The following is a 24,962-nucleotide window of genomic DNA, read 5'->3' as shown; positions in this document are numbered from 1 at the left end:
CTTTTCTTTTTTTTTTTTTTTTAATATTACTGATTTTTTTTTTTTTTTTTAAAGCGGTGGACAGAGGGAGAGAGAGACAGAGAGGGCAGGAGGAAAGCGCTCTGTTCGTCCCCTCCGCCACCACCACCCCGACTTGCGGAGAAGGGGTCGGGCCGAGCGGCGGCGGGATCAGCCCCTTCCCCCCGGAGAGGCGACCCCGGCTCGGGGAGCCGCCGGAGGCAGGCGCCGCGAAGAGGGGGGCGCAGGAAAAGAGATGCATTGAAACTTTCCGCGCAAACTTTGGCGTGAGTGCGCGAAACCGAGCGAGCGCGGCGCGGGTGCCTGCCTGCCCCGGCGCTGGGAGAGCGGCCGCGGACCGACCGGGCGCCGCTGTGGAGCTCGGACTGCCCGGCGGCGGGGGCCGGGCGGCGGCGGCGGGGCGGCCGCGGAGCCTGCGCTCGGCCCGGCGGAGCACCCACCGAAAGCAGCAGCGGGGGCCGGCGGAGAGCCGGGCTTATGGAGGGGTGAAACCGGAGACCCCGAAGAGGAACCCCCCTTCCCCCGGAGCCCCTCGCAGCGCCCGGCCGGCGGCACCCCAGAAGGCGGCGGCGGGCACGGAGGAGGCGCGGGCGAGAGCGCGGCGGGGCGGCGGCGGCGGGGCGGCGGCGAGGCGGAGCGCGGCGGGCCCCGCTCCGCGGCGTGCGGCGGCAACCATGAACTTTCTGCTGACTTGGATCCACTGGGGGCTGGCGGCGCTGCTCTATCTGCAGAGCGCGGAGGTAAGCGGCGGGGACGGGGACGGCGGCGGGACGGGGGCTTTGTGCCCCGCGTACGGGGAGGGGGGCGGCGGAAAAGACTTTTCCTCCGTTTTTTTTATTTCGCCCCCCGCCCTTGCCTCCCACCTGCTCGGTGCGGTGCCGCCGCGCTGCTGGCACCGGCTCCGGGTGGGTGCCTGCAGCGCACACACGTGTGTGTGCGTGCGTGCAGTGCTGCAGCGGGGGGGGGTGGTGGTGGAAAGCGCTGCCCGGCGCTTCACGGGCCCCCGGAGCAGGCGGCAGCGCCGTGCGGAGTGCCCGCGCACATGTGCGCGCATTGCACGGCCCCCGGCGTGGGGCTCCCGGGGCCGCGGGGTCCCGGCGGGGCCGGGCCCGGGGCGCTGCGCGGCGCAGCGAAGGGAAGGGAGGCAGCGCGCTGGCTTCTTGCATCAGCCTCGCCTCCCGTCCTCGGGTCTCCTGACATTGCAAAAGGGTGTTTCGGCGGTATTTGCCTTGGGTCCCAGCTCGGGTTTGTGCCGCCGAGTGGAGTTCAAAATACCTAGCTGGAAAAACAAATAGAGATCAAAGAGGACAAAACGGATCCTGAATTTCTTCCAGATTGATTTTTTTTTTTCCAAAATACATATCTCCTGCACCGAGATTACAAAACCCGCGCATTTTTCTCTTCTCTTCCTCCTCAGTCACTTTTACTTTTGCCTCATTGTCATTCCCGAGGGATTAGAAACCAACTCTTCCTCCTTTACTTGCCCTTTTTTTTTTTTTGTTAAGAAAAAAGAAAGGCAGTTTTCTGTGCAAACCTGTCCTATAAATCTGATTTCTAAAGAGTCAAGAGGGCTGTGTTGCCAAGAGATATTAAGGGGTTTAGACAGTGCCCACGTGAAAGCGGGCTGTTCGCTAGGCAGGCATGGATTACGTTTTAAAGGCTGTAACAGGTTAGTTCTCTCCTGCCATTTCTCCTCGACACTTGTAGAGAACGCGGGCCAGATCATCTCCCACAGTTGTGAAAATAAACGTCGCTTGCAAACTAATCAGTTATTCACATTGTTTGTTCAGCACTGATGCTGGAAGGTAACTCCCCAATTAGGAGCCATTTCAGCTGTAACTGAAGTCATGCAGGCATTGCACGCTTTGTTTCTAGCCTGTTATATCTCTACTTTCTCCAGTGACAGCCACACATTAGGCTGTGCTTGGTGGGAAACGAGGCGCAGCTCTCACTCGAGTGTGGCACAGAGCGGCTCCGTGCTGCCTGCCTGCCAGATTTGGCTCCTGGGACAATTCTTTCCGCTCTCCAAGAGTTTTTCCACCGTCACCTAAACCAGGGGTTTCTTTGCCTCCCAACTCCTCAGTAAACTTGTACAGTAGTGTCTGTTCCCCCACTATAGGTTAGACAACTCTGCATCTGTGTCTAGTGATAATACCCTTTAACCCTCCCCTTGTTCCTTCTCCCCTCCCCTTCCTCTTCCCCAGAGGAGGAAACGGCGGATCAGGTAGAGTCCAGGTCTGTCTGTCCTCCGGAGTTATGTAGAAGCCTCGTACTGCCTTTTCTCCTAGGCAGGAGGACGGTGCTGGTGAGAACAGGAAAAGGATAACGGTGGGAAAAAAAGTAGGGAGAAATTACGGTGTGGCGATGGGGTTGGTGGGCAGTGTTGCAGGGATAGATACATGAGAGATTGCGAGACGTTCAGATGGCTGGGTGATGCGGTCCATATAAGTGCTCAGGCAGATCGACGGTGAGGTCTGCCCTTCGGTTCTGTCCTTATTTGTCCGTTGGTCGCCTGGGCACCACGGTGATGGGAACGTTAGAAATGCCGGCAGATCTCACGTAGGCAGCTTGACGATGACTCTGGGCATGGCAGAAGGCATGACTCTTCACGCCGGGACTAGGGTTTTGTGCTTTGATGATAATATTTATCTGTATTGTTAATCTGACTGTTGTGCTGAATAAAACCTATCTAGCTAGCCAGGCGCGTTGGAGAGAATTAAATAAAAGCCCTGGCAGAGGCTGAGTTGGGGAAGCGGGGTCCAGCGCGTCAGGCTGCTGACACGCTTTCCTGAAGGCAAAGGAGGAGGGTCGCAGGAATTGCGGTGCTCCTTTGGGGAAGGCTGCAGTGGGATGCCTCCTTATTGAGGGAGCTGTTACGGTTGCTGCTGCAGCAAGGCTGGGACGGTGGGAAATCATGCCACAGTCAGGGCTGGGCAGCTCTGATGCCACAGGTGTTTCCCTCCACTGGTGGCGATAGTCTTTCTGTGCAGGAGAGGGAGGAAAAGGGGTTTTGCAGTGCCGCCCTCCCCGCTGTTTCCCGGTGCTGAGCTGTGCTGCGCAGTGCTCATGCCCCATGGGGTCAGGCGGTTTGCATTGTTGCCCCCTTCCAGTTCCCCCTTCCCTAGAGAATGGGGGCCAGTGGGTCATTCCCCATCTTCCTTTGTCTGAGGGTCGTGGTGGCAACTTGGTGGCAGGTCACCCCAGATGAGGGTCTGGGAACTCTTCCCTTCCTGCCCTGAACTGCGGAGGGACCTAGATACACCAGCTGTATTGCCACAGGGAACAGGCAGTGACCAGAGACCCAGGGAGGGAGAGCGAGCCTGTGACTAGACTGCTAATGATCACACACCCACCAGGCTCCCTGCCTTTGGTGTGCCTCTGCGCCAGGCCACGATGGGGAGCCACCAGAACCTGCTTCCTCAGTCTGTAGGCAGCTGGGACACAGCGGGTCGCCTTCCCAAAAGCTGCTTCAGGCCCGTGCTCTGAGAACAGGCTGGGAGGAGGCGTGCTCCTTTCGGAGCAGGGGAGAGGGAAGCCCGAGCTGACATCTCAGAAGGGCTCTCTGATTCTTGAGCAACACCAAATCTGCTCTCCTGTCTGTCCTGCTCCATGTCAGAGGTGCCTCAGCTGTGCCGGCAGCTTGCAGGATTACTGACCTCTGTCTTCATGTACAATGGAGAAGGAGTGCAGTGAGCCCTGTCCCCCCCACCCCCCCGCCCCACCTTAAGTAGAAACCGCTGAGAAGAATTTCTAGCGCCTAAGACGAAAAGTGCCTTAACTCCTGTCCCAGAGTCCCTCTCAAAGTGTATGGATTGTTTGTTCCAGTCCTAAACAGTTACAAAGCTCTTTTAATGAGGCTGCACAGATTAGGGGGAGGGGAAGGGAGAGAAAGAGTGCTGGTGGTGGTGGTAAGGGGGGTGATGGTTGGAGAGGAATGACTTGGTTAACCTTTTCTCTCCCTTCAGAGAATAACTGGCTTTGGACAGGGACTAGGGGAGAAGGGGGACAGGGAAGGTGCAGATACACGGATGGTGTGAAGTGGGTTTATTTGTTAGGGAGGGTTTTACACGGATGGTGTGAAGTGGGTTTATTTGTTAGGGAGGGTTTTACTCCACTGTGGGACATGCATTTGCTGCGACCTGCAAAGGGTGCAGAAAGGAGCTTTCCCTGGGTCAGACCCATTCCCGGGGTCATTTATCCCGCTCTCAAGCCCAGGGGTTGCTTCCACACCTCCATGAAATGTTTAAAATCTATTGGAAGGAAGTGGTGTTACAGAGCTGTCGGGTAATGCTGAAAGCCAGCAGAAGAGAGCGTGACCTTCAGGCTCCCACCAAAGGGCACGCTGGGCCTGCTTGTCCCTTGGAAGGCTTTTGGTTCCCCATTGCCCTGTCTGCTATGTAGCAGCCTGGTTTAACGAGAGGCAAAAGCCCGTGACTTGCCTGCTGTTCTAGGGAATGGGCTTTGAGGACACTAGCCACAGGTGAAAGGCACTGCCGAAAGGGCAGAAAAGTTTCTTGGTATAGTCAGCAGAGAGTGTGTTACTGGTAGTTCTGGGAAACCTTTCAGGTTTCTGCAGAAAGCTCCCTTGGGAGTGCTCAGAAGCTCTTTTCAGGTTTCGTACCGATCTTGTTTCCCGTTCTTGGGGTGGGATCGCAACTCAGGTCTAGGTGAGCACTGGGAGAGGGTTCTGGCTCCTGCTCTAGTACGTCACAGGCAGGGTGAGGTGCTGGCTAGGCGCAGGTGAGCAGTGAAAGTGTGTGGCTTGCTTTGGCTTCCCATCACCTGTGCACCACGTGTGCTTGCGTGTGAGGAGGCAGTGGGCTTGGCAGCCGACTGGGCAGCCTTGCATAGAGAATGGGCAGAATGACTCTCAAGGTGTCTCCGAGCTAATTCTGCTCAGTCTGTCACGGTCATTCTGTATGTGAACCAGAAATCCCTCTGCGAAAAGGTCTTGGGGGTGTTGTGACTTGGTTAAACTGACTTGGCTCGTGATCCTCTTCCTGTGCTACGACACAGATTGAGGCTTTTCTTGCCTTGATGCGGTTTTCTTTTTACCCATAGATTGTCAGGCGCTCAGTGGCTTTGGAAGGCCGCTGCAACCTCCGCTGCCTCCATTTTGTTTGTGCTGTTGCAGTGACCTTCACACTTCAGGAATGAAACTGTTTCTAGGAACCTGCTTTTTAAACTGTTGTCACAGCACTGAGGTTGGGCACACAGCCCTCTCCTACCCAGAGAAGAAATAGATCTATGCATGGGGTGGCTCAAGTCTGGGCTGGTGAGTTATGCCCAGGTACAGAAAGACTTTGGTGGAAATGAGAAGCGAGGAGTTCGGTCAGGGGCACCTTAGACAAAGGGAACTGTGCGCAGACACAAAGGAGCGGCTGGGAGAGGGGCTTGTAGGGTTCGCTGGCTCTCCTGCCCCCTCCTTTTAAAAGCTGACACTTTGGGCTGCTCGGACGGTGGTGCTGCCCTGTGCACGAGGCTGCCAGGAAGACCGTAGGTGGCAGATTCCTGTTATGAGCTTGAGGTCGACTTTGCCTTCTCAGTTTGGTCCTGTCTCTGGCTGCGAGATCAGAGGGCCTTTTTCGAAGCCTAAATGCAGCAGCATATTGCTGATGAAACAGTATTTTGTGTGTATGTATTGCCAGGCTCTTTTTGGGCCTCTGCTGAAAGGCAGCAGGTTCTGGGGCGGATGGTGTCACACAGGTGGCAGCATACCTCGAAGCAGTGAAGAAAACCGGCCATTTTTCGGTTTTGGTTCAGAACAGCAGGGGGAAACCTGACTTGGCTGGAAAGTTACGTCAGAGCTCAAACCCTCACTCTGAGCAGGAAGAGTGGAGTTTTTGTTTCACCTGGATTTAAAAGGACTGCCTTCGTAAAGCGGTGTAATGCTTCTCCATCCTGGTCTGGGCTTGGGTTACCTGTCCCCAGTCCTGCCTGCGTCAGCAGTGTGGAAATGCCCCTCATCCCAAAAGGCAGCACGAGTGAATACAGAGCTTGGGGCCTTTTTGGTTTTTGACCCCAGAAAGCTGTGGGGAGCACAGGGACGGCAGCACAGGCGCTAGGGACCGGGCCTGTTAGGTGAGGGCGTGCGGTGCCCTCCCTTGCAGAGGAGAGGAGGGAAACGGGTGGTTTGGTGGTGTTCGTCAGCGACGCAATGCTGTCACAGTTAATCGCCCTGACTCCCGGCCAGATACTGACACCTCGGTGGCCACCACCGCTCCATGACAGACATCTGTGACATTGAGAGGGGAGCAATGCCCTTTCACGCCTGGCTGCCCTTCTCCCTCCTCTGCCCTCCCTGCTCCGGCCGAATTCACCTTTACGTGGGGAAATGGAGGCGCCCAGCCCCACTGGTCATGTCAGCGGCAGAAGGTCACCCCCGTTAGTTTTCTCCCCCGGGCCCAGGTTTATTCGCTGGTTTTTGACCATAATGACTGAAAGCGCCTTGCTGGGGACACGTTTCTCCCCTCGGTGCCTCTCTGGGGCCCGCCGCACTGGAGGCCCGGCCGCCTCCCTCCTGCCTGCCCCTTCCCTCGGCGCGGGGCTGTCCCGCCCGCACCGCCCGTGTCCTTCTCGGCTCCCCGGGGCACAGGGTGGGGAACAAAAGGTCCCTCTGTGCCCGCCAGCCCGGCCGGAGGGGAACGGGCTCCACCTCGGGGGCGCCCCCTCCCGCCGGGGCCTCTCTCCGCCTCCCGCCCGGCGGGGCGGCGGGCCCGGGAGCCTTCCCGCGCCCCGGGACAGCGTAACGACTCCGCGTTGTGACCGATTTTCTGTTATCTTTGCAGTTGTCGAAGGCTGCTCCTGCCCTGGGGGATGGGGAGCGGAAACCCAATGAAGGTAAGCGCTGGGCGGCTTCCCGGCGGGGGGCGCGGGGGGCGGCCGGGGGCTCGGGGGAAGGAGGCCCGAGCCCCGGGAGAACCGCCGGCGGCCAACAGCGCCACCTCCCGGGGAGCGGCGGCGGCGGGAACGGGGGGCTGCCGGCGGGAGGCGCCGCCGCCATTAACCCCTTCGCGGCGGCGCCGCCCCCCCGCGCTCCCCCTGCGGGCCCGGGGCGGCCGCGGGGCCGTGGCCCAGGGCGGCGGCGGGGCCGGGGCGGACAGCAGGGCCGGCCCAGCCCGCCTCTCGCTTCCCACAGCTCTGAGGAAAACTGTGTGCGTGCACTCGTGCACATACACACGCTCATTTATATATATATATATATATATGCCCACACGTGTGCACACAAAGAGCTGAGTAGCGGTGAGCAGTTTGCTAGGGATTCGCCACAGTGCCGTAGGAAGGGATTTGTCACCTTCGCCACCCACCTCTTCCCCGGTGGCGCTGGCCGTGCCTGGTGGGGTGGCCAGGGCTGATCCCCAAACAAAGGCCGAAGCAGCGCTCTGACTCTCCCCGATGGCCGGGCGGCAGGTCTCCGGGGGTAGAGAAGGGAAAAAGGGCGGCCCAGGATGATTTTACAGAGTCGTGCCTCCTGACAGTCCCGGGTATGCCCCCAGTCAGGATATTCAGGATATTGCTAAGCGCTGTGCAGAGCCAGGCTCGAAAAATACACCCTTTTATTCTGGTTTGAGCTAGCAGGCTTAGCAGATTCAGAGGACAGCGGTGTGATCCACTAGGTTCTACTTAATTTGTTGCTGATGGTTCAGTACGGATGGGACCATTGCCTGGTGAGGAAATGAGGTGGTGCTTCTGCAGCCGTTGTGATTTTCTGTCGCTCCAGCTGCCCAAAGGCCAGGCTGTGGCAGCGTCCTCTGCCTCATCTGTTTGTTGCAAATAAATGTAGACCAGAAGAGCAGTCAGCCCCCAGGTTAGTCAGAGACGCCTCTTGCAAGTGGCCTGTCTGGTGGGGCCCTGTGCGTTGCCGGAGGTTGGCTTTCTGTCCTCAGTCCTCAGTTCAGAAGGGGGGTAAAAGGGCTGTGGACTTTAGAGCCTTAAGGCTGAGGTGATCATCAGCTGCTTTAAGACCATCCTGACAGTGTTTTCCCCATACCTTCGTAGCAGAGCAGACCACTTGCTGCATGGCAGGGCCTGGCCAAGTTCTTGCAGGGTCCCCATGGGTTGTGACCTCCAGCGTTATTCCAGCTGGAGGTCAGCAGAGGGCTCTAGCAGTGTGGGCCTAGATTGGCCATTTTTTTGTCGCACTCTATTTCGATTTCAGTAACTTTGTGTGACAGGCTGCATGTGCGTTGCCAAAGGTTTGTGGCAGGCTGTGTTTGGGATAGGTGTCCATTTTGCATGGGCAAAATATCTGATTTGTTGGTGGGCTGCTGCCTGTTGCGCTTGACCCTTGCTCCTGTTGAAGTCAACAGAAGAAGGTTCAGTGACTCCAGAGAGATCAAGATGGAGTCTGCTGTGAGGCTTATTTTGGTAACCAGTCCTCTGCTGTTGGTAGAGAAGAGGTAGTGTCCTCATCTGTGCCATTTGTTGTGGCCGACTGCCTTCCTGGGGAGGGTAAGAGTTGAACAGAATTTAATTCCCTGTCACAAGAAGAATGATGGGATCGCAGGAGAAATTGGTCTGTCAATATGAGCGGTGGGACTTAGGTGCTATTGCCTTGGTGCTATTTCTGGTTCTGCGGTGCAGATATATCTGTGAGCTAAAAATCAAGACTCTTGGCATTACCTTCCTGGCTCTACTTCTGTCCTACATATGACCTTGGAGGTCCTTTCTCAGCACCTCCGTTTCTCTTCTGTGAAGAGGAGACAATGATGCGCCTCTGTTCACAAGGACAGCCCTGTAGTTCTTCCGCTGAAGCTCCTGGAGGCTTTTGGGTTGGGGTGAAAGGTGATTTTGTGTCATTGGCCATTTTGTGTTTGCTCTGAGATGTTGAGGTGTGACAGGTTTTTATTTGGGATGGACTTACGCTGGTTGGAGAGCGTAATTTTAGCTTCAGCCCCTACCCTTTTGTGCTCAAGAGAGCGTTCCACATGTTTTGTGGCACGGGAAGTTGTAGAGGAGTCAGACAAACACTCTTTGTTTGTCTCACGAGAAAAGATTTTCTGGTATAAATAAAGGAAACCACCAGCACTTGTGGCTGCACTTTTGTTTTTAAAAGAACAGTGTGTCTGTATTGCTGCTAAGCCATTGACGGGGAGGGAGGCAAAATCATCATAGACCTGCTCGTTTTCTAGTCTAGCATGTTCCCACTTGACTGCTCCAAATTTGGACTTAATCCTGCCTGCTGTGGCTATGTCAACTCTGAAGAGTTAATGCGGGCCCTGACTGCGTTTTAACCTTACTTCCCCCTCCATTCACAAAGAAGAACCTCTGACTCAAATCTGGAGGTGTTTTGCAGGGTAGGGGTGTGGGTTAGATGCAGGATTAAATTTTAACATGGGCTGAAGCCCAAATTACAGGAAAGGAACAGGCCAAGTGGCGTTAGTCCTTCAGTGACCTTCTTGTGTTTCCCTATGAAAGACAGACCTTCTTCCGTCCCTGACACAACCAATGGAAAGGAAGCACAGACTGAATCAGCCCAGCAAAGTGTGGAATATGACTCCTGGTACATAGGAGTAAGCGTAGGTACGGTAGCAGGGGCAGGGCTTTGCTGTGAGGATGACTGTACCTCAGTCATGCGCTCCAGTTTGGGTGCTAACTGTGCAAATGAACTGGAGCGTTGCACAGTCTCTGTGTGAATGCTCTGTGTCCAGCGAAGTCAAGGCAACGCGCCTTTTGTGGCAGGATGTTCTGACTGGCAGCTGGAGAAAGATTCCCCGTTTCCTTTTCAGAGGCTGATTCAGACTTTGGAAAACCATCATATGTTAAAGTAAAGGCAAAAACTCCCATGTCCTTTATGGGAAGGATTTGGTCCGGTTAGATCTGCCAGGTCTCAAGTATAGTCATCAGGGTGCAGCTGTGAAAGTAAACCCTCTGCAAAAGGAGTTGAATGTGCTGTGCTGTGGCCAGTCTGTACTCCGGATTCTGTGGTGTAATCCAGCTGCTTGCACAGTGCAAGCATTTGGAAAGCGTGGCAGATGTGAATCAGTTACACTTCAGTTTTCTACTCTGTTTCGGTTTCTGCCTCTTTATGCCCCAGACTACTGTGGTGAGCAGCATTTGATCTGCACAGGTAACTGCTGCTTTCCCTCCCTCTTTTCTTCCCTCCCTCCTTCCCTCCCTCTCCTTGATGTAGGTCTGTAAGCATTTTTATCCAGAACTGTGCGTTTACTGCCAGAGTTCCCAGACCCTTTCTGCTGTGAATAATCAACAGTGCAGTTCAGTGGCTGTCATTGTGCCTGCAGAATTTCCCACATGTTAAATTGTTCAACTTACTGGACCATAGGGGAGACTGAGGTCACTCCGAAGGGGAACGGGAAGAAGGAGGTAGCCACAGACAAGATAGAACAGACAGGAGGCATACTGCAGTTAGAGGAGGAGGGAAGAGGAAGGGAAGGGACAAGGAACAGAAACATGCTGTCTTCTAGACAAGGAATACCAACGAGCAGTCCATGCCTGCCAGGCTGCATTTCCTTTTCACAAGCCACTTTCTCTTTTAATAGCTGCTTACGCTCTCTGACACTTCAGACTCCCTGGATGGAAGCTCCTCCTCTCTTGTACCCACTCTCAGCACTGTGGCACTGTCAGCTCTTGCATGACCTAGAATTAACTTTCAACAATTAACTGCGGGCTGTGAGCTCCAAGCCCTGCAGCTTTTGCATTTTTGTGGCAAAGTAACCTTTATGCCAGTTTGTCACAAGTTCAGGGCACTTCAGAAACGCTTACTGGAGACCATTTTTTTCCATGATGCAAGCAGTTTGTGCTTATCACTCGGAGTTATCAACCTTGGTGCTGTAGGACTCTGCATACTGTACAGGTGGATCATTATAGTGCATAACAGCATGGGGCAGGTACTGTCTCTTTGTGCGTACTCTTATCCTCTGCTCCATTTGAGACATCCTCCTTTGCCGGCGTGCTGGTAGAGCTAGGAGGCCTGGAGGGCTCCAGGTACTGTTTGCAGCTGGGTTTTGTGCGTGTGTACTTATCTATCCTATCTCTCATCTCTTTAAATCTCTCCAACCCTTGACCAAGCAGCAAAACGAAGCTTTGGCAAGAGACTGGGAAACATTGAGAAACACTTGTGAAATCAGTGCAGATCGCAAGCAGTTAGTGTTTGCTCCACTCGGAGGGAAGGCAGAGGATAATGCCAGATCCACCCTGTTCCCCTCCCACACTGCCTCATTGTGGTTCAGTAACCAAGTATATGGTCTAGTTAATCCTGGGGGTGCTGTGGGCTTGCTTTGAATCTTTCAGTGCGTGGCTTGATTCCTTGGTCTGGGAAAGTGGTCTGTGTGGAGGCATGGAGGCTGTGACTTGCAGCAGGTGCTGTCATGGTTCTGAGGTGGCCTGTTGAGGTGGATGTTCTGCGTGGGCAAAAGAGGTGGCTGGCGGGAAGAGTGAAGATATTTGGATGCATGGTTCAGAACCCTCTGCTTGTTCTCCGAAGTGTGTTTGTGTCGAGGTCTGTAGAAAGGATGCTTTTGGCTTATCCCTTTGCCTTCTAAAACCCACTGTGGCATCCACTGGCTGTTTTGAAAGGGGGTAAAATGCAAACTGGTGAAGGGCCTTAACCCAGAGAGCAGATCATCTGCAGCAGCCTCAGGTGCTTTTTGGCTGAGCTAAGATACTGGCAGCATGTCTGAGTGTGTGGGGGATAGCAGGGAAGGGGTTTGGGGAGGAGGCACCTGTGGGATGCATCATGGTGCTAGGGAGGCAAATAGTGGGGCTCTCTTGTCTATCTTGTCTCTGCCCTGAAGCAGCAGTAGGAAGAGGTTGTCTCTTTCTCTTCCCTGCTTGATTTGTGTGTGTGTGTGTGTAGGGCAGAGACAAAGGACATAGGCCTGCAAGACTGTTAGTGAAGAGCATAGGGTAGATGTGTTGCAACTGACTGGCTCATTTTAAGGGGTGAAGCACTAGATGTTCTTGAGCTAAGTATGCATTAACTTATTCCCTCCATTCCTCCTTTTAGTTATCAAATTCCTGGAAGTCTACGAGCGCAGCTTCTGCAGGACAATTGAGACTCTGGTGGACATTTTCCAGGAGTACCCTGATGAGGTGGAGTACATATTCAAGCCATCCTGTGTGCCTCTGATGAGATGTGCGGGTTGCTGCGGCGATGAGGGCCTAGAATGTGTCCCTGTGGATGTGTACAACGTCACAATGGAGGTGAGGGCCCAGCTTGCAAGCTGGCATGCTTGGGTGGAGGAAGCAAGTCAGCCATCACAGCCACCCCAAGTCCCAGCTCTCAGCTAATTCAGAGGAAGGGCAGCCTACCCCAGGGAACTGGAGATTGTGAGATCAGGAGGGCTTACCTCTATCCTGACCCTTGTGCCCAGCGTTGTACCATGCAGGATTAAAACATGAGCTGTCCATCTCTATTCAAGGCTAAGAGGAGAATCTGTTTTTCGGCACTGACCTCGCTAGTGCCCAAATACAGTAGCTAGGAGCATGCAAAGGAGCTTCATGCTTAGAGAATGCAAAGGAGCATTTCTGATGCTGTTATCTCTGAGGCCCCAAAGAAGATACTCCTTGGGCCCTTGCTCCACCTTAACTCTGCGTTGGGTCCACGCAGCTGTTTCTCTGAAGGCAGCTGAGTAGTGCAAAAGGGGAAAGCCTGTCAGTACTCTCTCCCAGAGGGCATGTGAGGTTGGCGTTTAGGAACAGAGCAGGGGATTTGGGTCATTAGCTACATTGGCACAGCAGGGGTGGAAGTGGACTCTAAGAAACACACTGCTTCAGTGTCAAGTGGAAAAGCCTTTCTGCCTCTGGGCATCTTCCTCCTTTGTTTGGAGGCTGCTGAATTCATTTGGTGGAAGAGACAGAGATGGCCTCCCAGTCTGCCAGCCTGGATCTCAGCTTGTGTCCACAGCGGTGCTGGTGTCCATTACCCTTAACCCATAGCTCCCTCACCTACTCATCCTCTTGAGTGGCCACTGCAAATATTACCATCACTTTTTGATATAGATGAGAGACATGCAGGACTAAGTGATTAACCAGCAAGCTCTTTTTATTTGTCATTTGAGCTGTGTTTGAACTCTGGCAGAGAACCTGTCTGTTCCCTTCCATGGTTCCCCATGCTGCTTTTCCACTTGCAGGCTCCAGCCTGGGCCAGAGCATACTAGCATGGTGTAGCTAGGGATGTTTTTCTTCCTACCATTCCTTGCTGAATTACAGTTTTTTGTCTGGTATGTCTACATGCCTGTGAAGGGTCAGAGGCACTTGAGCAAATCTCTGGTGCAAATGCTAAAGCTAGTAGTCCAGCCAAGTTCTGGGTTGAGGGACTGTGACAATACATGCATAGCTTCTAATATAACTTCCCTGTAGGCATCTGGGGCTGGGGGATGGGCAATGTCTGGCTCTGCAGGGCTGTTTTAAGCACAGATCAGTAGATTTACTTTGTGTATCGAGTCACTGAGAAAGTGAGATGTGAGCTGGGAAGGAGTGATGGCTTAGGGAAAAGGAATCGGATATGGAATTTTTGCTTTGCATTAGACTGAAGCATGCTTCTACGTGAGAGCAGGCTGGATGCTCTGTTGCTGTCTCTCTAGCGTCGACCAGGGATGGCTCAGTGAGAACCTTGCTATGGTGTTACGCCCTCTCCCATGCCTGTCTCCAAGGCAGTCCACCAGTGCTGGCACCTTGCATGCTTGAGCAAACAGAGCTTTGGCACGAGTCAGGTGTTGCCGCTTGCTTGTGATCAAAGGCCTTCCCTGACTGGGAGAATGGGGCCTCAAAGCCAGTTCAAACTCTACCGTGCTCTTCCCAGGAGCACCTGGGGTGCAAATGCTTTGCCATGCAGCGGGCTGATTTGGAGCTGTGAATATAAATAGTGAATGGGCGGTGACCCTCTTTGTTTCTTTCATTCCAGATCATGAGAATTAAACCCCATCAGAGTCAGCACATAGCGCACATGAGCTTCTTACAGCACAGTAAATGTGACTGCAGGTGAGAATGGAGCAGCACTGGTTCCTCTTGCAATAAACTTACTCTGAGCCTTTCCTTTTTCCTGCCATTGGATTGGGACTATTGTCCAGAGGCTTCTGCAGTCTCCTCAGTTGGTTTGCAGTGGGATGGCTTAGCCTGGGAAAAGAAGTCCTTTGCTGGCGAGTCTCTTCCATCTCTAGATATCACAGGTGGACAATGCTAGCCTGAAACCTGGGGTCTTTTGGCACTGGCTGCCAGCGAGGTGCAACAGGAAAGCAAACACTTTGAGAAGGACCACTTAACCTGTGCCATGGGTGTCCTGCAATGCCAGCTGTGCATGTCCTTCCCTGGACTTGGTGGGAACTGGGGATAATACTGGAAGCGTGTGTGGTAAGCTCCCTTCTAATGAGGCCTTTGTTTTCTCTTCCCCCACAGACCAAAGAAAGATGTCAAAAACAAACAAGAAAAGTAAGTGACAAGCCTTTTCTCCTTTCTCTTTTGGTGGTTGGTTGGTGTTTCCTCTCCCCACTGCCCCTTGCCCTTTTCTTTGGTTAGAGATACTTTGAGAAGGTGTTTTTGGAAATGGCATATGGTAGTGCATGGGACGACACTCTGAATCCATTCTAGGTGGGCACAGAAACCCAGATCTGATGGTCCTTCCTTCATACCCCAGACCTGGAGCTTGCATGACCCATGGCCATGGCAGTCATTCCTAATGCTTTATCCTGAGTCAGGGAAGTCCCATCATGTGTGTCCTACCAGAATGGATTCAAGGTGCAGCCCCCATTCTACCTTCCCTCTTCCTGGGATGTTTCTGGTTACTGCAAATTGCTGCCTTTCTTTATTATTAATTTTTTTCTTACTGCTTGAGTGAGTACTTGCTGGCTTCTTTCACAGCAGCTTGAGTAGGAACTCTGCTGGCTACAGGGAGAGGTGGCAATAGAGGCCTGGTGGAGGCAGGACGGATGCCATGCAGGATGTAACTCTGGTTTTGGTTGGGTAGGGACCTGGGAGGGTGTAAAGGGAGGTGAATGTCCTAGCTGGGTCTTGGTGGAGGCTTTCATGAGAGTTTTTTTTTTTAATCTGATGGATTTGCTCTGGTGACCTGAAGGAGGTTAAGGCACAACCTTCCCTTTCCTTCCTCCCCAAAGTAAAAGGGTTGTGGAAAGTAGAGATATAAGCTCTCATCCTGCAGTAGTTGCAGGGACGATCAAAAAGTGTGGAACAACATCGAAAAGAAAGAGTGACCTCTCTGGGCGAGAGGGTCAGCTGGACTGCGCATGGCTGGGATAGCGACTCTGCCATTTAGAGCTGCAGAGTTGGAGAGGAAAGGGGTCAATATTGGGAGATGAGGCAGAAACAGAGAGAGCAAGCGGGAGAGTGAGAGAACTTCTTTTGCCCCTGTCCTGGTGGTCGTATATTTCTAGCTGCCTTCCAGCCTCTCCTTCTCCCCCTGGAAACCTGCTCCTGGCTGCATCGGGCTGCATGCAGCCAGCACTCCTCTCCGTGCAGGGCCGTGTTGGGGATGGTCGGTCTGCGTGGCTCTGTGGTTTGAAGATGTGCGAGAGTTGGGTCTGTGTGAACTCTGGTGAGGATGGGGTGTGGGTGAAGCAGCCAGCCCGGACTGTGTTGCATTCCCTTTCCTCTTCTAACAGCACCTTGCCTACTCTTTGCTGGTTCTGCACTCCCCAGGGAAGGAAGGGAAGGGATAGGAGGGACTGGTGTGCTTTGATTTGTGCTGGATTTAAAGTCCTGTTATATTGGTGCCCCTCTCCTCCCTTCAGGTCGATTTTCCTCCCCTCACCACCTCCCTGTGACTCCTGACATGTAGGGCAGAGGCTGGGATCAAGCTGATGTTCTGACACTCGTTTCAGTGAGACGACTTGAACAGGGCCTAAGAAACACCTATGGTGCTTTCCCTTCTATCCCCCCATGTCCCTTTGACAGCTCCCTCCTGAGATAAGCTGTGCCAGGGAAGGAGGGAGCCTTTGTTGAACTGCAGCAGTGCTGGGGCTCACCTACCTGGCAAGCCCTGGTGTTTTGCCTGGGCCCTTCTCCTTGCATGTCTCTCCCTTGGTCCTGTGCTAATGTGGCTCAAGGAGCAGCGCAGGCTCCAGCCTCCCTCTCTGAGCTCTCACTGGCCTGTAGGGATCCATGGTTAGTGTCCAGGCCTGCATGTCCCAGCCCCTGCCTGTCCCAGCTCCTGCCCAAGTCAAGAGCAACTGGTGGATTTTGTCAGAAGAGAGTCAGTGCCTTGGCTGTGTCCACTTGTCTGTCTGGCAGATCCATGTGGAAGGTGAGGGGAGGGAGGGAGGGAAAGGAGGGAAGATGCGAAAGCTGCTTGCTGGTTATCTCCTAGGTGTCATAACTAGGTCAGGCCTCCCTCTTTGCCGTTCAGTTCTCAAGATGGAGGCTGCCAGAGGGGATGTTAGCAGACATCCAGCGAGGTCTCATGGAGTCCTCCGAACCACAGGCAGGAGGTGGAGTGGGTGAGCAGAGCCTTCGGCCTAGATAGCCCTCTGCCACACAGCACTGCTGTGTAGACCAGGTCTTTCCCCTTGTCTGTGGGGTGCTGAGGCCAAGGCCCCCTTTGCTCCTATCCCAAGGCAGGATTACCACCAGCCCTGCAGCTGTTGGAGCTCGGCTGTCGCCTCCTAGGCCTGGTGCTGGGCAGTGCGTCAGGTCAGAGCAGTTTCCTTTTCCCTGGGGAGAGCCCCTCCGTTCAGGTTGCCTCTTGTCAGTCAGCGTGTGCCCGCGCTTGTCTCCCTGGAATGGTTGTCTGCACTCACTGCGGTTGCGAGATGCTTTCACGAAGCTTTCTGTTCCTTCCCCCACACCCCCTGTCCTTTTCCCACTGCCCCTCTCTGGAGGGAGCAGGTGCCCCTCTAAGGCTCCAGCAGATCCGCCTCTGCTGGCAGCAGCCCTGCTGGAGGTGGTCTCTGTTGAGTCCCCTGGCATTGGCTTGGCTGTGGGCAGGCTGGTTGTGGTGCTGGCAGGAGCGCAGGAGGGCCGGTGAATGTGTGTGCGAGGTGGAGATCTGCGCTTCGGCCCCGGGACTTGCTCTCCAGTCCTGCCTCATGTGCTTCCCCCCTCCCAGCAAGGCACATGGCTGTATTTTTTTTTCTCTTCTTCCTTGCATTTTCTTCCGTTTTCTCTCTCTCCACCCCTTTCTTTCCTTCTCTCTCTCTCTTTCTCTGTTTTTTTTGTTTTTCTTCCAGAAAATCAAAGCGAGGAAAGGGGAAGGGTCAAAAGAGAAAGCGCAAGAAAGGCCGGTACAAACCACCCAGCTTGTACGTTTGTGTCCTCTGCTTGTAGACTCTCTTCCCTACCTCTCCCCAAGCCAAACCGCCTGCTTGCTACTTACTCAAAATCTCACCCTCCCCTCCCAGTCACTGGTGGGCTGCAGATCCTGCAGGGGCAGCACTGGTGGTGGCACTGCTCTGGCACTAAGGGTTATCTCAGGGAAGGTGGCTTTAGCTTGCTTGGCTCTCTAATCATCAGTGGCGACCATTTTCCCAAGGCACAAGAGGTGTGGGTGGATGGGTGAGTGCCCTGCACCTCTTTTCCACGCCTTCCGGTTGCAACTCTTTTCCCCCCACTCATCTTGTGCCCTCACTGCTATGACGACTGGCGACAGGCAGGCTGGCATCTGCCGTGCATGTGTGTGAGTGCGTGCCTGTGTGCGCGCGTGTGCGTGCGTGTCTGGTGGAGTCACAGGTGGAGAGGAGAGGTGGGACGGTGGGAAGCCGGAGAGGGGGTGCTGGGGAACTGGGCGGGCTCTCTCCTTTTTCCTCTTTTTCTGCTGGATTTGGTGGCTTCTCTTTCCCTGTCCCTTTCTCTGTCTCTTTCGCTCTGCCTCTCTCACGGTGGTTCACAGAATTCTGCATTGTAAATTCACGGCCCCTCCGTAGGAGACTCCTAGGTGGCAAGGTTGGGATGGGGCTTACAGAAAGGAGAGCAGTGCCAGCTGCAGGGGTAAGCACGTGATGCTGGAGCCCAGCTGCTTTCCAGGGGAGGGGAGACACTGTGTGTTTAACTCGTTTAGCCGCTGGCCTCTTTCTACTCGAGTAGCCCACTTCACAGAACTCCTTTCATTGATATGTCAATAGCTGGTTGGGACCTCTCACCTTCCCAGCCTTGCTTTCCCCTTCTTCCTTCCTCTGGCCTGTGCCGATGGATCCAATGCAGCATTTGTGAATACTGTGCAGAGAGCCTGTTTTCTTTCTCTTTACGCTAATGCAAGGGGGTGCTGTCTTGGGGCTGCTGGGGTGCTGCTGGAAAATCCATCAGCCTGTGATGCTCCAGTGGGCAGCATGGGGGCTGTGGGAGGGGGCAAGGGGATTGCTTTGATGTTTAGGGTGTTGCATGTGTATTTTCTTTCTGCTGAAGCGCTGTAGCTTAGACATCTTTCCTTTTGCCTTTTTGCAGTCACTGTGAGCCTTGCTCAGAGAGGAGAAAGCACTTGTTTGTACAAGATCCCCAGACCTGTAAATGTTCCTGCAAATTCACAGACTCACGTTGCAAGTCGAGGCAGCTTGAGTTAAACGAGCGCACTTGCAGGTTTGTGTCCTGAAGGATGAAACAGAAACACACAAAGAGAGAGAGAAAGAGAAAGAGGGGGGAGCTTGCTTCCTGTTGACTTCTGGCACCAGTGCTATATGATTACTTCTTCTCTCTGTCCTATGTGGGCCAGAGGGCAGAGGGGCTAACTGAGTTGAGGACAGAGTTTCCCTGTGTCAAAGGACGGCTGTGCGTTTCAGATGTGCTGTCAGGACTTGGACGGGGACGGCTCCCAGAGACAGGGCATTTGTATCTGTGGTGTCCTTTCCCGTAAAACAAGATAACGGAGTTCATGTTGTTGAGGTAGCCAGGGGGAGGGTCTGTAGCCCTCTGTACATTATCATTTGTATGCAACTCTGAGTGTACTGTTGGACAAAGACAAATCCCTAGCTGACTAGCGTTTGACCACCCTTGTCTTCCAAGCCCTTTTTATGTGGCTTGTGGACACTCTGCTGTGTGCAGAGTGAGGAAAGCCAGGCCAGGAGCCTCCCTCAAGGCTGTCCCCACATTCTCCTTTGCCTCTTCGTTCTTAAAAGCCAGGGAGAGCACCCTGTCCTGTTGCACTGTGCTCGCAGTTCCCTGTCCATATCTCGGCCAGAGTTGTGGTTTGAGGGGCTGCACTCAGGGCTGTGATGTGGGATGCAGCAGGATTAAGTCTGTCTCTAGGTGAAGGCGGGCAGAGGTCTGTATTTCAGGTGTGAGATGCAGAGACACTGGTGGTTAGTGTTTGTTCAGAGATCCATGCTGTGCATGTGGCATCTGAGTGCTACCTGTCACGCACCATCTGTGGCATAGACATGTGCAGAAACTTATTCCTGGTTCTCACCTGAGTGCTTTGGTGAACTCTGTGAGGTCTCTTGACTCGCTCCAGCTGTATGTGCATCTCTGGTGTGAGATCATCCTACCTATCCCGAGAGAGACATAGAAATGGTGTTACTAAAGAGCCTTTGACTGTGACTTTGAACTCAGGCCCCTTTCACAGAGATCTAGGAGATTCCTCCTATCAAGAGAGTATTGCAGTGGCAGTGGCTGGATAGAAGAGAATAAGGGAGAGAGATCCAGGGTCCTCTGTGGCTGCTTCCTGAAAGATGAGACATCCGTTTGCCTCCCTTTGCCTGCCTGGAATTGGCTAGGTGACTAAGGCTGCTACAAGTAGCAAGTGCTTACTTCAGGTGTGAAAATGCTTTGTGCCCAAGCCAGAGAGGCGTTGGCACTGCCAGCGTGGTGGAAAGCGCTCCGTATACAGAGGAGTTTTGTGGGGTGCTGTAATTTCAGTGGGAAAGTAATTGATGGAGGGGCTGGAATAGAGCAGCTTCTGGAGTTAAACTTCTCCCAGCGAGCACAACCCCTGAAGCGTGAGACCAGATCTAACTTTGGCCTTTTCCCTCTGTTCCTGTTGCCAAACCCCAGAATAACTGGAAATTACCCTGCAGAGTTTGAAGGGTGAGAAATAGTCACAAACACAAAGATAAAACAAACAATACCCCAAAGACGTAATGATGGCAGAAGGGGTTTACTAGTTTCTCTTACTAGTCCCTTTCTGTGGTGGGATAATTGGCACTAAGGGAGGTGTCCAGAGCTGGTGTGTTAGCCAGAAAGATAGGAAGGAGTCACAGGACTGGGTAGCTTATCTGTTTCCAGATAAAAACCTGGTTAAGCTGAAGTTCCTCATGCTCTTTCTTGTAGAATTAGAATTGGGCCCTACAGGGGAGGGTAAATTCTCATTTCTCCTGCTGCTTCTTCAGGCTACTGCTGCTGTTCTCTGGTGCTAACCCCTGCTCACGGTAGCTAGTGGAATGAGAGGCACTTTCTTTTCACCTCCTTGCCTGCATGAGGCCTTGTTGTCTGCACTGCTTCCAACCCAAACAACAGGCTAGGTGGAGAGCTGAGGGAGTGTGTCTTTCTGCATGCATTGCTTATCCTTATTTTTCTGTGTGTTTGTGTGTGTCTGTACGTACACAGTATGGGAGGACGCAAACAGAATACTGTGAGGAAGCCTCTGATTCTACTCCTAAATTTACCCCTGTACCAGTATCCCCCCCTGCCCCGTGTAGGTGAGCCTGGGGGAATAGAATTCATTGACCCATTCATGGGTCGAGATTCTCAGCTGTTTTGTCCCATCTGCACAGCACTTCACCCCACCAGTGACGTCATGCCATGTCTTAACACCCTGCGCTCATTAGCCACCTCCCTTCCTTCCCTTCCCTGTCCTGCTTGCACCCCCATCACAAACATTAACCCCTCCTCTCTTTTTTTCCTTCCCTCTCCTCTCTGACAGATGTGAAAAACCGAGACGGTGAGCAGCGTAAAAGAAGGGGGAACAGCCCTGTTTCTGGAGCCTGATTTCTCGCCTGGACAGAAAAAAACAAAACAAAACACTAATCCAAATGAACCCTAAAAATGAAGGATCGGTAGAGCACAGCACTTTCAGTATGGACGATGGACTCCGGAAGGAACATTCCCCAAGGCACCCGCCGCACAGAATTCACCTTTGGGTTTTGAACTGTTTTATTTTATTTTTCTTTTCATGCTGCTAAATAACAGAGCCAGGAAGACTATAGGGGTGTATTTGATGGGTTTTCCCATTCATACATATATATGTGTGTATACATGCATATACATATATATATATGTATATATATTTTAACCACATCTATATATACATATATGTATATCTTAACCACACACACACACATATATATATTTTATATATATATATATATACTGATTATTTTTTTTAACATTGCTAATGTTATTGGTGTCTTCACTGGATAATACTCGACTGCTGTGGACACAAGCGGGCTACTTGGGGCATAAGAAACAAGCTAAGACTGGACTTGAGTAGAAGCGCTGGGTGTAAACTTCTTAACTCTAACTGACTTGTGCGGCCTCCGCTGTTTCTCTGTAGAGTGTGCTGTACCACAAACCACCTTCTCCTTGCCTGGGACAGGGAGGAGAGGTGATGGAGAGGATGGGCAGGGAGTTCCAAAGAGCGGCATCCTAGGGTGCGATGGGTCAAAGGCCAAGGAAATGGCTGTCTGCGTGATCAAGGATTCCTCCTTCCCTCTCTTCCCCCAACCTTCGCCCTTACTCGTCTCATAACCTGCCCTGCCTTGCTGGGACGTGGGATGTCAGTGTACATTTTGCGTTGACTTCATTCGCGCTAGAAACTTCGCCAGAGAGACATGCTGGCTTCTCTTAAGGATGGTGGGCAGCTGATGCGCACTAACTTTCCATTCAAGGAAGTATCACAGGAGCCTAGATTTCCCGCCCTTGGTGGCTGCAAAAGGACACAAGGCCTGCAGTGTGCTGAAGCAAGAATGGGGACCGGTGCATAGCCACGCAGTTGTTCAGCCCTGTCTGCTTTCTTCACGCACAGAGCTGCCACTCAACAGCATCCAAGATGCTTACGGAACATTTCTGGAAAGGGATATTAATCAAAAGTATATACACAGTAGGGGGGTGTGTGTGTGTATGTGAATGTGTGCATTTGTGTCTGTGTGTATGTATGTTTGTGTTTTTATCTCTTTTTTATATATATATATATTTATTTTTATACATATATATATATAAAAAATAGTATATATGTATGTCAAGATGGAAGGAGGAGAGAAAGAAAGCAACTTTTGCTGCCTTCAGTTTGCGTGCCCAGTGTGAATGACCCTTAAGAACATCAAGATTTTTTTTTTGATGACGTACTGTAAATATCAGGCCCCTTTTCCACGTCTTGGGCTGGGGAATCAAATGTGAAGGCAGCCGGAATCCCTAAGCCATGTCTGAGAATCTTGGCTATGTGTGTATCTGCAATATACGCTGTGGTGTATGTGAAACCCACCTTACACATGTGCGCACGCACACACACCCCTGAAAGCGTGTTTGTACATCTATGTGGATATATATAATCTAGTTCTGTGATTAAAATTATTAATAATAATAATAATAATCAAAAAGGTACTCAGTCTGTGTCAGAATGCTGCCCAACATCATCTGCAATTGAATTTTCAACGCCTGATAATGTACAACATGGAAAGCTTCCAAAAAGACAAGACAGTCTAAAAACAGACTCACAACAAGCGACTACTAACCACTAGGAACTCCCCATCCGACTGATGGCTTTCAGAAGGAGAAAAAACACACGGGTGGGTGCTTGCATCTGCAATGTGTAATACTCATGCTGCACCGTGCGCAAGACAGAGGCTTCCGATGCGGGGGGAGGGAAGAGAAAGTGTTTTATATACTTATTTAATATCCCTTTTAAAATTAGAAATTAAACAGATAATTTAATTAAAGAGTAGGGATTTTTCAGTATTCTTTGTTAATATTTAATTTCAACTATTTATAAGCCGTACCTCCTTTTTTTTTTTTTTTTTTATTTGTACTGGTTGTGTATAAATTTAACCTTCCTGTTGTCCAGTCCCATCTCTCCCCAATTGTTGGCAGAGTCAGTAGCATGTTATGGGCAGTTATTTAATTAATTTCTCTTAACACCTACCCCTACACATTCCTATTGAGACGAGGGTTAGATATACATCTACATACTATATATATATTTGGCTATGTGTTTGTATATATATATATATGTTTATGTATATGTGTGATTCGGATTAAATAGATGCTACGATTTTTTTATATATGTAAAAAGAAGAAACAGGAAAAATAGAAAATTCTACATCTTGAATCTCTCTCCTTTTTAATTTTAATATTTGTTATTTTATTTATTGGTGCTACTGTTTATCTGTAATAACTGCGGGGAAAAAAGATATTAACACTACATATTGTGTCTAGTGAATTTTTTCAAGATATTCCTTAGTACATATTTATTTTTAAACAAAGAAATTACAGATATATCTTAAAAAAAACGACGACGACGACGAGAAACAAACTTCTTTTTGTATTAAAGAATTTAATTCTGACCTTGATTTCCTTTGCCTTCTCCTTCTGCTTTGCATCCTGGTTTTCTTCCATTGTGTAACACACCCTCCAGCATTGCTTCTGGAGGCTACAGGGCACCAGCAACCTGCCAGTTGGACTCTTGGATTTGGGCCCAGAGCCTCCAAAAGCATCTAGGTACCTAAAGCCTGTTGAACGGGAGGTAGGCACCAAAATACTTGTGTGGAGCTCAGCCCGAGTTCCTCACTCCATGAGAAGAGGGTGGTCTGATAGGCAGGAACGAGGGGGCAGGGCTCCAGGGTTCCTTCCCAGCCTTTGATGCAGAGGAGCACGGTGATGGTCCCAGCCTTGATGCCGTCTTGTCAGGAGTCAAGCCCATGAGCTGGTTGCTATACAGGCACAAGTAGACGCGATCCCAGTGGAGATTACAATCCAAAATGAAGGTAATACTCTGAGCCTGCCCTTCACTGCTAATGGACTTGGTGTTTGTGGTTGGAGCTCAGCAAGACCTCACCATCCTGGCTGGCGTTGAACAAAGAACTGTTCAGATCTGACTGTGCTCATCACTTCATGAGGGATCTTGATACCGTTGCATCTTTTGTGATGTGCTTTGGGGTCTTTGGGAGGAAAAGCACTTTGGAAGTGGTGTCCTTTCCTCATCAGCCATGGAGGTGAGTATATCACATGTCAGTCATCTGGCCATGCCAGAAAGGAGCGTAGAGGATGTTCCTGGGTGTCTGGGAGAGGACTCACCTGGGTTAATACAGACCACTGAGTTCATGGCTGCCTCAGTCCTGCTTGTGTGAAAGTAAAGGATCTGGCTTTTATTTAGGTGGACTTACGCTGCTTAACAGGTGGACGTGCAGTCACAGCCTCTGCAGAGGGCAGAGTGGAGGAAAGAGGATGAGTACTTGAGGAGGCTCTGGTTCATCTTGTTCATAACATCTTGTGGAGTGCAGCTGCAGCGGTGAGGTGGGAAGGTGAGCGGGGCCGTGCATGGATGCTGCTGCGTGAGGAACCCAAGGAGTTGCTTCCCTTGCGTATTCACCACCGGTTTTTGGTTTGTGAGGTTCTGTGGGCTGTTTCACAGATGGCTGTGGAAGGTAACAAAGACAGTGAGCCTATCCTCCGTAGACCTGCCTTGTCTCTGCGTGAGCTGGGAAATGTTTACAAGTCAGCAAATGGAAAAGATTGAAACCTGCAGGTCAGTGTTGCTCCGCTGGACTGAACTGGATGTGAAATCTCAGTATGAGGGAATCCAGATCTTCTGGATGGATGAGGCAGTGGGTCCCTACTGTCAATTGCAACACATCAAACCCTGCCCACTGATAGTGAGCTGGGCTGGCTGCTCCTGGTGCCTGGAGAAGAGCATGCTGCACCCTTCTCTTTTCCTTCCTCTGAGAACTCAGGAGAAGTAGGACAGATCCAGGTGACCTGGTAGTCACCTACTCCATGAGGCAGTGGCTGTGACTGACTGGATGGCACGTTTCAGCTGGGACAACTACCTGCTCAAAGGATTCACTTATGTGTGGCTGCAGCAGAGATGAGGCAGCTGCCTCAAACCGCTGCAGTGA

General features: G+C 52.0%; 1 protein-coding gene across 5 annotated transcripts; it reads left to right on the top strand.

Annotated features, from left to right (window-relative positions):
- On the top strand, positions 1-23,417 carry VEGFA (vascular endothelial growth factor A). 5 transcript variants are annotated; one of them, XM_068415813.1, is made up of 8 exons: positions 1-758; positions 6,807-6,858; positions 11,984-12,180; positions 13,883-13,959; positions 14,374-14,406; positions 17,157-17,228; positions 18,367-18,498; positions 20,777-23,417. In XM_068415813.1, the coding sequence occupies exons 1-8, from the start codon at positions 693-695 to the stop codon at positions 20,796-20,798; spliced, it is 651 nt and encodes a 216-aa protein (XP_068271914.1). In that variant the 5' UTR covers positions 1-692; the 3' UTR covers positions 20,799-23,417. The 5 variants fall into 5 exon arrangements, with proteins under 5 accessions (XP_068271914.1, XP_068271924.1, XP_068271933.1 ...); XM_068415823.1 differs by lacking the exon at positions 17,157-17,228; XM_068415832.1 differs by lacking the exon at positions 18,367-18,498.
- The last annotated feature ends 1,545 nt before the right edge of the window (positions 23,418-24,962 follow it).

The sequence above is a fragment of the Nyctibius grandis genome, chromosome 1 (genome assembly GCF_013368605.1).
Source record: "Nyctibius grandis isolate bNycGra1 chromosome 1, bNycGra1.pri, whole genome shotgun sequence".
NCBI lineage: Eukaryota > Metazoa > Chordata > Aves > Nyctibiiformes > Nyctibiidae > Nyctibius > Nyctibius grandis.
Note: the sequence above shows the minus strand (reverse complement) of the source record. Positions and strands in the feature narration are given on the sequence as shown.